The 12317-nt window shown below is 46.3% G+C and overlaps 1 protein-coding gene across 1 annotated transcript; it reads right to left on the minus strand.

Annotated features, from left to right (window-relative positions):
* Positions 1 to 680: 680 nt before the first annotated feature.
* ZCCHC10 (zinc finger CCHC-type containing 10) lies at positions 681 to 11264 on the minus strand. The gene is made up of 4 exons (XM_057382731.1): positions 11174 to 11264; positions 8416 to 8577; positions 5820 to 5861; positions 681 to 2454 (listed from the first exon to the last, which is right to left on the minus strand). The coding sequence occupies exons 1-4, from the start codon at positions 11212 to 11214 to the stop codon at positions 2187 to 2189; spliced, it is 513 nt and encodes a 170-aa protein (XP_057238714.1). The 5' UTR covers positions 11215 to 11264; the 3' UTR covers positions 681 to 2186.
* Between the last annotated feature and the right edge of the window lie 1053 nt (positions 11265 to 12317).

Here is a 12317-nt window from a genome sequence, read left to right on the forward strand (position 1 = left end):
TAAGAAATAAATCGATCCCCTAATCCACAGAGACTGTACAAAGCACTCKCTTCCAGGGCACCCCAAACCTGTTTCTGAGCGGCAGCTGTTTGGGTTAATAACCCCATTGATTGGGATGTCTCCCTTTTCCTGCTCTCCCCTCTGCTCCSAGGGTTTCTCCTTGAAAGGTGAGGCTTTTCCTCAGGCTGTTTTCCTGCCAGGCTGCATCAATTGCTCCCCCTCAATGAGCAGTGGCAGCTTTGCTCAGAGTGGGAGGGATTATTCAGGGCAGTCCCTGSAGCAATTCCTGGTTAGCAGGGGTTTTATAAAATTCCCAATCCAGAGGGAGAGCAGCAATTGATGAAGCAGGGTAGGGCTCTGGCCAGCCTGTGGGGTTTAATAAGAACACGTAGAGATAAATAACCAGAAAGGGCAAGTAAAAAAAAAAAAAAAAAGATAGTAGAAACATGTATTTGAAATTAAACTTTTTTGAAAAAACCAATCTGGATACAGAGGGACTTCTGGCAGGAGAACTACCTGGGGAGCAATCCTGCCCCTCCGTGAGGCAATGCCAGGGTAACCCCAGAGGAAACCTGCASACAAACACCACAAATATTTTAGATATTTGCAGCAAGCATCAATTTAGCAATTACTGTTTCATAATTTATTCACTTTCCCATTAAAAGGTACATTCACTGCACAAGATTTAAACACCTTTCTGGTAGTTTTATTTACACTATGCAGCGTGCTCTGTAAAACACAGGAGTGGTCACAGACAGACACACACAGGTATTTTCAAACATTTAAATAAGTACAGTTTATTCCAAAGTAAGTCTACACACTACTTTTTTCCATAAAAATATAAAAAATAGTTTAGTTACTGTATTTTACCTAAACCAAGATACTTGAGAATTCTTCCACAAGTGATGCCCCCTCCCCAAAAAGGGCACTCCAACAATAMGAAATTCAGGAGATTGCATCAACAAATAAAACACTAAAGCCAACTGCTTCAATCCACCAGAAAAACAAATAATTCCCACTCTGCATCCAGCAATCCCTGTTCTGCAGAGTRTTTGATCTGCTTTTGTTGGGTTTGTGGGGTTTTTGCACTCACTTGTTTCTCCCAGGGCAGTTTCCACAAACACGTTCACCCTGTCACAAAGAATGATTGAATTTCTGCAGACTGTCACCCAGCACGTGCCCACCAACACAGCCTGGCAATCCTGCATTTCACACATTCCTGGGGAAACACATCCAAAGGGAAACACTGTCCTCTGAGACCTTTATTTCAATTTTCTTAGAGCACCCGGAGAGAAAACAGTGCCCAGTTTTATTTGGTGCTATTTCTCTGGTTTTGCTGACCTATCCTGGATGGGAATATTCTGATGGAGCTCTTCAAAACACCCACTCCAGCCCTTTCTCACTGGGGGCCACTGAATTTACAAAAAAAAGGCACAAAGATGGAACTCCTAAAGCAGCAGCAGCCCCAATGCACCGAGCTGCTGCTCTCCAACACCAACACTCTGTGTCTCAGGAAACACTTCCAATACACAAACCAAGGACACAAGGGAGTGAAAAGCCCAGAGGCTCTGGGCAGGACAAGCACGACATTGATCAGTAACAAATCAACACTAGCTCAACTGGATGGTGCAGGTAAGACTCGACCTGGAAGCATCAGGAAAAGCCATTGGAACACAAGCTCAGCAGCACAGAATCCATTTGTCACCAGTGAGATGGGAGGCTCTGTGTGTGACACGTTCTGCATTCAGGTTCAACAATGCCACAGCTCCACAGCAGCACTGAAAAACTTCTGCTTTTAACAGTTTAGAGGATTTTCTCAATGGAAGTGAAGCTGTCATTAACAGAGGAACAGCACGTGATGCACAGCACAATCTGCAATAAAAAGCTTTTGCTTTCCAGCATGTAAACATCCAGGTTACTGGACTTCAGCTCATATAAACAAATCTGATGATAGATTTTTTTTGTAACTAAAAAAGTAAAATCTCCCATAAAAGGATAAACCACAAAAATACTCTCTCAGTAAGTCTCACGTGCCATTTAATACCTTCCATGTCCTATGAACAACTATGYAAAACACTTAAGAAAGTTTGAGCAGTAGAAATGTCGACCATTGAACTTTTGGCAGCCGTGTGCTCCAGACCCTGCGAGGGCATTGTCACTTGCTCCACAGTCCTGCACCTCCCCAGCTATTTCTTCTTTTTCTTCTTTGGGGGCTCATCCTCAGAGCTGCTGTCTGWGCTGCTGCTGCTGCTGCTGGAGGAGCTGGAATCCGAGTCGAAGTCGGAGGAGGAGGAAGAGCTGCTGGAGGAGGGGGAGGATGAGGAGGAGGAGGAGCTGTCCTCACTGTCACTGTCTGAGGAGGAGGAGGAGGTAGAGGAGTCCTCGCTGTCAGAGGAGGAGTCGCTGGCTGAGCTGTCACTGCTGCTGCTGCTGGAACTGGTCACACTTTTGGACCTGAGGGAGAACAAAGAGCTGAGCACAGCCCTGCCAGAGCCCATCACAGAGTGTTCTCTCTGCTCTGTTGTAATAATCCAAAGATCAACCATTTGCCTTGAAAATTTCCAGGCCTCACCATCGAAAGTTCCAGGCCTCACCATCTAAGATGAACTCCTGTGCCCTCCCCTCCCTTTTGCACTGCTGGATGAATGGATTTTGGCCATTTGAGGAATGGCAGAGTGGCCCCAGAACACGACATAACMCAGCAGGACTGCAGAGAGAGGGAGGGTGGGAAAGCTGGCCAGGATCTCATTTCTAACCAGGACCAGCAGCTTTACTGGACTGTCCTGTACAACCCAAGCCCCGGGGAAAATGAACCAAAGTTCCTGCCTCACCACTGCAACAGAGTGAAATTCTGGCCCTGCAAGAGTCAGGGGAGGTTTCATCAGATTTCACCAAGGTCAGAGCTGCTCCCAACAAAAACTGTTCTTAGATTACTCCTGGCAAAAGAACCCAAAGGACCTGCCACTACAGGATGCTTGTGTTTTCCAGGTGGAGGAAAAGGGTGGAAACAATCCAAGATTAAGACAGAATGATGAACAGAGCAAAGAGGATTTCTGTATCATCTGCACAGATGTTTTTTTTAATGTTCAGCCTTCCTGGGGCCGTTGTTCTCAAGATCAACATCTCTGATTAAGGGAGATGATCTGAATTCCAAGAAAGCACAATTCAATTCTCCCAYAGATCTTTCCCCAAAGTACAAGATACTGATTTACCTCCTTTCCCACCAAAGTCAATCAAAAAACATCCAAAAATGTAAATTATGATAATGCACAATCTTGTTTCCATTAGAAAATTAACATCCTAGTTTTTATCAGAGGGTCTGCTTAGAGGAAGTGCCTGTGTTAAGGTTACTGAAGACTGTGAGGTTTTGTCATATCAGCCCAGTCAACTGACAAATGTGGGTGTGGATTGAGCCACAAAGCACTGAAGTTTTCATAATACATCTGTAATCTGGTGTCACTGTGTGCAGGCACAAGAGTTTCGTTAGAGATAAATCCATAAGGGCTGGGTAAATACTGACTTATCTGGGGAAAAAACAGCACTAAGAATACAAAAAAAAAATGGAGAAGTAGTTTCCATCTGACCACTTCCATGAGATGGGCAGGAATCAGAGGATCCCCTGCATAACTCTGAACTTGTTTTTSCTGATCACCTTTCACAGAATCCGTAATAGCAATCCATGGACATCCAGTATTTAGCTTTATTCCAAAATCCTCTCACAGAAATATGGGGATATTGCACTTAAAGCTGCCTCCCCCAGAGGGGAGCTATAGCTGGGGCTGGGAGAGGAAACAGGCAGCTACTTATTCTCAGGTGAGGTAACTCATGGGATGTTGGTACTGAGGATGGAGATGGGAGCAGGTAAATGCCAATACAGAATGCAGTTAGGGAATGGGACACTGCAGAGGCCAGAAAACTGAGATTTTGGGGTTTTCACACCTCTGTGAAAGCAAAGAATTGCTCCAGCAGGTACCACTCATCCTYCTCAGGACAAGTTTCCAAGAGTTCATCTCTGATTCTGTGCTCCAGCATGGGCCAAGTGCAAGCTGTCACCCTCAGGTTGTCACCCCCAGGCTGTCCCCCCCAGGCTGTCACCCTGCTCTGCTCCAGCACCCCCAGGGCTTTTCCACGTGCCACTGCCACCCAACCCACAATTGTGGGCACAGCCACACCTGGGGCCTGAGGAAAGGAGGGAATTAGGAGTGAATTAGGAGTGAATTAGGACATAATCCTAGCCTTCAGAGCAGCAGATTTACCTGTGCTCCAGTATCAAGTGGGCTCTCAGTGGATCCCTCACGTATTYTGGGTGGGAATCTGAAGCCAAGGAGCAGCTGGGAGGCAGCTCTGTGTCACCTGGGGTCACAGGGCTCTGCCTCAGCCTGTTTTTCTGGTTAAGCCTGAGCTCCCTTATTACTGTTTATATCAAAACAAACACACTCTGTGTAAAAGGTTCATGCTCCTCCTGCCAGAACCCAAAGTTTTATTTTAAATCTGGAACTCAAGTGGATTCCCCATATTTAATTCTCCTCATATCATTAATAAAAATCTAAATAGCAAATTATCTGGAATTTATATTGATGGATTCTGTGCTTGCATAGAAACAAGAGAATAATTTGAATTTACAAGAGTTTGAAAATTTCAAGGAAAAAGTGCCCAAACCACCCCCTTCTCCATGAACCCYTTTGTTCTGCTCATTTTTCCACTTGTTTGGAGCTCAAATACTCTGTAAATAATTATGTCAGTAAAGGCTGCAGCATCTGAGGATGCTGAGGCAGGAACAGGCCTGAGCTGCCCAGCTCAAAACCAGTTAATTCATGATCTCACCAGTCCTGAGTAACTCCAGCAATAAAAATGGGCACTTCTGGGAAAACAGCCTCTGCTAGAGCACACTGTGACAGCCCAGCATTCCAATAAACCACATTCCACAGAACAGCCTGGAATACAGGAACTCTTTAAAATCTGCTCTGCCTTATTTACTGCCTACCACACACAGCAACAGGCCTGGCCTTTAAACACCTCCTGAAAACTGGCTYAGATCAGACTGAGAGCACTGACAATAAATGGGAAGAGAGGCTGGGGCTGTTACTGCACAGACATTCCCTGGAGCAGAACTCCCAACACGATTCCAGGAGTGTTACAGCCACAACAGTTCTGGCTGTTCCTGCAGCAACTCTGCTAAGAGAACAAACTCCCCAGCAAACATTAATGCAAAGTAAAACAAACAATGGCAAAAGAGTTCTTGGCTCCAACTAGGACTTGGAAAGSGGCAGGGTTATTTCCTGGATTTGGGTTTAGTTTGGGATTGAGGGGGTTTTATTTGGTTTTGGGGTTTTTTTAGATGCTTTGTTTCATCCTCTAGACAAAGAAGCAGAGAATTGACAGGAGAAGGGAATGAAAACAACCAAAGGCAGAGCAGGATGGGCAGGTGAGCAATGAGAGACCACAAAACCCCGTGCCAGTCTTGCACAAGTGTTTCAGAGACACCTGATGGACTTTGAGGCAGAAATAGGAAGATGGACTTTGAGAAATAGGAAGACTTTTATTACTACAGCAAGATCATGTAGGGGGAGAAAAATCAGCAGGGAGAAAAATCAGCAGGGAGAAAAACAGAAACAAAATTGAGATTTTGGACAGCAAGGAGTAGAGATTCTCCAGATGTCTGTCAGACAAAAGCCTGTAATGGGCTCAAAGCAGTAAAATCAAAACCTATTTGCAAAGTTAACTTYTGCTATCCCCCTCCCAATGTCCTGCTGGAACAGCCAGTGCAGRACCAGTCCCCCCTGGAACAGCCAGCACCACTCCCACCAATCCCCACRTACCTTTTTTTCTTGGTTTTCTTTTCTGCAGCACTTTCTCCRGCACTAATTAAGGGGGAAAAGATAATGACTTTGATTAATGCAATAGGAAAATTAAATAAATAGCAGCACAATGAGGCTGAGTTTAATATTCAAAGGGCACTGGGCAGCTCAGTCCTTTGCAAAGCAGAGCAAAACTCAGCTGCAAGGCAGGGGAGGAAAGCCCAGCAATTCACCTCTAATGTTCTGTGTTATTTATGTTCTATTCTCCCCTTTGCCTCATTTTATATGGTCAACAGCAGTTGGGATKTCAAAGGCACAGCAGAAAAGGACACAATGAAGTTGTGTGTAACTGTAGTTAGCAATAACTGAATTGATAGAAATCAAGGGTAAAAGCTTGACTTAGCCTKTAACTTTCATACTTCAAGTGCAAAAAGAAAAAGAAAAATGTATTTATATTCATCCTTTCCAGCTATGTGTCTTTCAGATTATTCCCAAGTGTTCATCCACTCACACAGCTTGAGTGGTGACACAGAACAAAGTTCTTTGTGTACCAGAAAAATATATTTTTACATATAAGGAATGAAAACATTATAATCACACAGAAAAGTGCTCTGGGCTGGGCTCAGWGCTCCAACATCACCAGGAATGAGCATTCCCTCAGTTTCCTGCCTTTCCAGCCCCTGCTCTACGCTGGGCAGGCAGCGAGGGCCTCACTGACACCTCCAGAGTGTTCACAAAAACTGTGAGGCCAACACCAGGCAAACACAGGGATCCTGGAACAACTGGGAAAGGAATTCATGCTGAGAAAGCCTGGATGTGGTTGTCAGAAGTAAATATTGACCTTATTAGGYTGGGTTTGCGTTCTGGTTAATGATTCCTGTGTGGGTCTTTAGAGGTGGTGACACAGACCTGTGGGACACCCAACTTCTCCACAGGCAAGGAAGAACCTTCCAGAGCAAGTGGAACAAAAAGYACAAGTGTGACCCAGGAAGTTGTTTTTACTTGGAAGAGTAGCACAGGCAGCTAAGGAGCAGGATCCCTCCAGGCACAGCTAAGGAGCTTATGATTACATAACCCCTGTGAATCCAGCCCAATTTATCCAGGATTAAACACTGCTCCCACCTAGGGATTACTCAGGCTTCCTTTTACAAGATGTCTTTACCCAGCACATGCCCTTCCCACCCAAACCCTCCCTGTGCCAGACTGGACAGTCCTGGCACTCCCCCATAAAGTGATCCCACACTCAGACTCAAGGCCAAGGATGAGASAAGGAATTTCACCCTCAGTTCCCCATCCTCCAGTGCTCATCTGCAGAATCCACCAGAAAAGGGGCAGAAAAGCAACAAGGAAATAGTCTGAGCCTTAAATTCAAATTTAGCCTAAAAATCTTGAGTCTCTGAAGAGACTCTGTCTCCAAATGGAGCCAAGTTTCAGAGTCCAAGTGCTCCTGATGTCTAGCTACAATACTGAGTGATTCTAATTACTTCCCAATTACTCACTGGATCAAAATTAATTCCAAAATCAATCACTGTGCATCACTCTTCTCTCAGGCTAATGAGCCTCCACTTCAGGCASTGTTTCAGCCCTGTGACTCATAACTGCTGCTGAGCTGGAGCAATGACAGGTCCTGTCTGCCCGAGGTCCCACCCTTCTCTGTCCCATCAGCAGAGCAGCAAAAGCTGGGAATGCTCTCCACAGCTCCCATCCTGGCACTGGGATGAGCTGCAGCCAGCACACACAGCTGAAATGGCAGTGACTGAGGGCACAGGGCCAAATCCTCAGGAATTCCAGGTGCAAGGAGTGGCCCTGGGAGTGACACTGTGCCTCTCCAGCTCCCGAAACCAAACTGGAGCTGATGGCAGAAATGACCCTCACACGTGGGAATGTCATGGAAAACTGATGTGCTGACTTATTTGTCTCTCTGGAACTGCTTGTTCAAACAATTATTAACCTGGGGGGAAGCATGAAAATGCATTTCCAGAGCAAAGTGGAAAGGAATCAGGTGCCACATGCAGAGTTTTGTTCAGGTTTCTTCTACTTTCTCAGATGTCACAACAGCAAATAATTGTGCAATTCAGTGAGATGTTTTTACTTCATGTTGGAGTTAAACCTGATAACCCAACTCTCCTTCACTTGTTTGACCCCTGCAGCTCMCAGGGAGCAGCAGGAGCTGGGCTGGGCCAGGTTTAACTGCAAATCTRAACAGCAAACCTGGACACAGGGCAAGAGCTGCTGCTTTGCTATAAATAAATYTACAGCTTTCACACCCATCTGCTTGGACAGTACATAAACGTGAAAGGAAATCAGGAAACTACTCYGCTACCAAAAAGGTCCCAACTATTTTAATTTTGGCTTAGTGCATGTTTTTTGTTTCAGACAGGCCARAACARTTTTAAGTGTATTTCAGAAAAGCAKCTRTTAGTGAAARACTTAAATAAAAAGGTTAATTTTAATTATCTGGGACCTGAATGTACATATTTCACCTAACACACAATCAGCTCTAACACTAAGCACACATCACACAATCTGGAGGAAAAGATCACAGAAAATRGTGTGGGGCAAACATATTTTCTTTTATTTCATTAGCAAACCAGACATTTCATCCTGCCAATCTTACCTCTGTTGCAGCAGGAGTTGCTTTTCTTTCTCTTTTAGGATTTTGGCCAGCTGAGCTGTCCTTGAAGGCCTGTGCAGGTATTTTCTCTTCCCTGTACATTCATATGTCCAGTGGCCAAACTCTAAACACTTCTGACACCTCACATGCTGYTTGTTTGCCTCCCTAGAAAAATGCAGAATGGCTTAAGTGACTCATTCCAGTCTGTTCTACCCAGTGAAAAAAATATTTATTTATTATCATGCAGCTTTAATCATGTTATGATTAAATCAAATGTTCACAGGTGCTTCAGCTTTTCTCTTGAATCAGGACTTGAACAGTAACATCAAGAACACACAGAATTCAGGCAAACARATCTTCATTTATTAAAACACTTCCACATGGGAACAATTACATTGCCCAATTTGCTGCTATCCAACAGCTGCAGGTGGTTCTGGCTTCAGGGAAATCATYGAAATGATGTTTTAGATCAGTGTCAGCAAAGAGCAGCAGCTTCATTTCCAGTTCCTAGAATTTAACACTCAAATCCCAAAGCACACAATTCTCACACACAGCCCAGGACTCTCAGGGGGGCTCTCAGTAAATCCAAATAAGCTACACCCAGGAATTGTTAAAGCCTGGCAGAAGGTTTATCTTTGGAACAATCAGATTCCTGCTCATTTWGTGCAGAATCAAGCCAGACTTCCTGGACTGCCCTGTTCCCCAAACACCTGCAGCAGCAGAGAGATTTCACACTCAGTTCTCACAGTGGTAAAATCCCCTGGGCATTTTTAGAAACCAAGGAAGGGAAAACATTCCTATTTTCATGCTGGAGCTCTTAAGCTGATGTGCTGAAGCTCTGCAAAGCCGTTCTGTCTCCTCTCCCAGCTGCTCTCCTTTACAAACAAGGGAACTCACCCAGCCCAGGGACTGCTCAAGGTCACAACCAAAATTAGTTCTGAGCCAGGGCTTGAGCTCAGGCCTGGGTCATTTCACTTTCTGCCACCTTCAGCTTCTTTTACAAGTACCAAAATATGATTTTTTCAAGGCCAGCCCATCTAAACKATCTGAAATTGCAGCCTGGCTGATCTAGAAAGCTCTCAGACTCGTTTATGAGGATGAAAAAACACACCAGCAGTGAGCATTTTTCCCTCTTCCAGCCAAGCTGTGAATTGCTTCTCCCTCAGCTGCAGCCACCASTTTTTGTGCCAGTTCCTGGAAGGCATCTTGTTCTGAACAACCCTCACTTCTCCAATGCAAAGAGCATTCAGCTTCATCCTCAAGCCTAGAAACACTCAGCTAAACCAGCACAAAACCTGATAAAACTCACAGCCTGAACAGCACAATAAATTTGGACTTGAGCAGGAATGAGAATATCTGGGACTGAACAGAATCCAACAGCTCTGAGGAGTTTTGCTTTGCTTTTGYCTTGCTGTGGGCTCCTGGCTSTRCCACAGCAGTTACAATAAGCAGAGTGAKGACTCCCTGTCCTYTTCATCAACGTAAACCCCTCAAAARTCAATGTTTTTCYCYCTCAGACCCACCCAGAGCTGTGTCTACAGGAAAAACGTGGAATTTTAAAGCAACAACCACATAACTTGGTGTTTCCAAGGCTGCAGAACTAATCGCACCAGCAGACAATTCCATGTAAGATAAAAAGGTGAGGATTAAGGATTAATTAACAGGACACCATCAGCCCTGCTCAGCAGCTACAGATCTTCCAACAGCACATCAGCACTACCAAGTTTAACACTAATGAAAAGCACAAATGTTAAGTAAACTTAGCAGGGATCAGCGACCCCAAGCATGGAGCAAAGGCTGACAAAGGGACAGCTCAGCACAGCCCCACCAAGCACAAAAACATCAAAYCTAACAAATGAGTCCTTGATCTGTAAAGTGTAATTACTTAAAAGAACAGGTATTCCATGAGTACTTTGAAATCCCAAGTTACTTTCCACTGGAAAACAGGAAAGAGATTATTACTAAATCACAAAGAAGTTATCCATATTCTGCACATTGTGATTGGGCAAAGACCCCCGAACACAGTTCAAAAAATTTAAACAAGAAACAAAAATTAATATAAGGAAAAAACCAACACCCAAACCAACAAAGAGCTGAAAAACAAACGTCAGCATTACATGGGACTGGAACCCACACTGGCTGCACTTCACAAACAACCAAAAACACGGGCTCCGCAATCAGATTCCTTCTGTGTTGAAGGAATTACGCAATTGCAACATCCCCACCTGATCTAAAGTCGTTCGTTTTGCTTTTCTTTGCGTTTTTGAGAGTTCTGGAAATGTATCATAATACGATGAACCTGAACGTTATTTTTTCGTATTTGAACTGCTGAGTCCGCGATGAGCAGCAGGGACCCTCTGCCCCAAGAGCTCCGCGGCGCAGCCCGAGACGCGCGGTCCCCGTTCCCAAAACTCCGGGAGCCAAAAGCCAACAACTTCCTCTGTCTTTGCACAGCCGCTCCCGCTCCCATCGCTCCCTGCACTCACGGAACACCCTGAGCTGGAAAGGACCCACMGGAACSCTSGAGTCCAAGCCCSGGCCGTGAACGGGACACCCCAAAACCACCATCGTTTCACCCCAGCTGTGTTTTGGGACGGTTTCCCCTCAGCCGCGCAGCGCCCCCACTAGGACGCAGTGCAGTGACGGTGAGGGCTCTGAGCGCCAGGAAAGCGCCGGGAAAGCGCCGAGCCCCGCAGCCCTGCCCGTGCCAGCCGCTCCCCAGCCCGTGCCCGCCCGGCACGGCCCTCCCGGTCCCACTCACGCCTGTCTGCGGGCGATCAGTCGGTGCATGGGCGTCGCCATCTTAGCTCCCGGGCCGGAAGTGAGGGTGTCACGGGGCACACGAGGATGTGTGTCCGGCGCGGGGCATGCCGGGATATGCCGGCCGGTGGGCGGGCTGCGGCCGCCATTGAGCGAGTCCTCACGGGCCATAGAGACTGAGACCTCCAGCGGCCAGAGCGGCCGCGCCGGTGGGACCGCACTCTCTGTCGCCCTCAGCCGCTCCCGCCTTGTCATTGCCGCGCCCGGGCCCGGGCCTGTTCCGTTCTCTGCTCCCGTCGTGGTTTGTTCGGTGGGCAGTCACCCAACTCCGATGGTTTAATTTGTAAAAATTAAATCTAATTGTCTTTCATGTTTGACGGGAAACTATGCAGAAAGTGAAATGTGTCATTTTAATATTTATTTCCCTGTAAATTCTTGAGGTAACGGAACWTGTGGAAGTGGCTCATGGGTAACTGGCGGCACAGAGAGGTGGGATTTTGGAGACCTGGGTTATCTTTGGTGTGATTCATATCTGAGGTTAAAGCAAGCTGGTTCCCAGCTCCCTCAGCTGAGGGGATCGCAAAGCCCTTTCCTATTTGAATATCCCAGAATAGCCCGATGAACCTTACGTCAGGTGACGTGTGAGGGCTATTAACAGCAGCCCAGGAAGAGCCTGCGACAGACACCAGCCAGGAATTATTTTAAGCCCACATTCGTGGTCGTGTTTGGCTGGCGTTAATGAATTCTGAGACTGAATTGGAACTGCAATGAACTGTAAACTTAGGCTGGGATTTATGGGAGAGCGCTGGGATGAGCCATGGTGGTGGATTTCCACTGAAATMAKATATCTGTTTCTCATGCAGATCACAGGAAAAGGAGGGTGTGCAGTGTGCCAGACAAGGATTTATATGTGAAGCTCYCYGAAGGAGTAAGTTTTGGGAAAGTCTGGGGRTTGCAGGCTGAGATCAGGAGTGACCAAGGCACAGAGTGAGTAAATCACAGTGTAAATCACAGTGAGGATACTCTGAGGAGCACCACGTGTGACCAGAGCTGTGTGCTGGGGCTGGCAGGGCCCCTCTCCCCCGCCTCCCTCCGTGCCCAGGCAGCAGCCCTGGCAAAGCCCCAGGATCATSTCCCAGCCCAGG

This window comes from Malurus melanocephalus, unplaced genomic scaffold (assembly GCF_030028575.1).
Source record: "Malurus melanocephalus ecotype Western Australia unplaced genomic scaffold, MMel_1.1 scaffold_583, whole genome shotgun sequence".
Lineage (NCBI taxonomy): Eukaryota > Metazoa > Chordata > Aves > Passeriformes > Maluridae > Malurus > Malurus melanocephalus.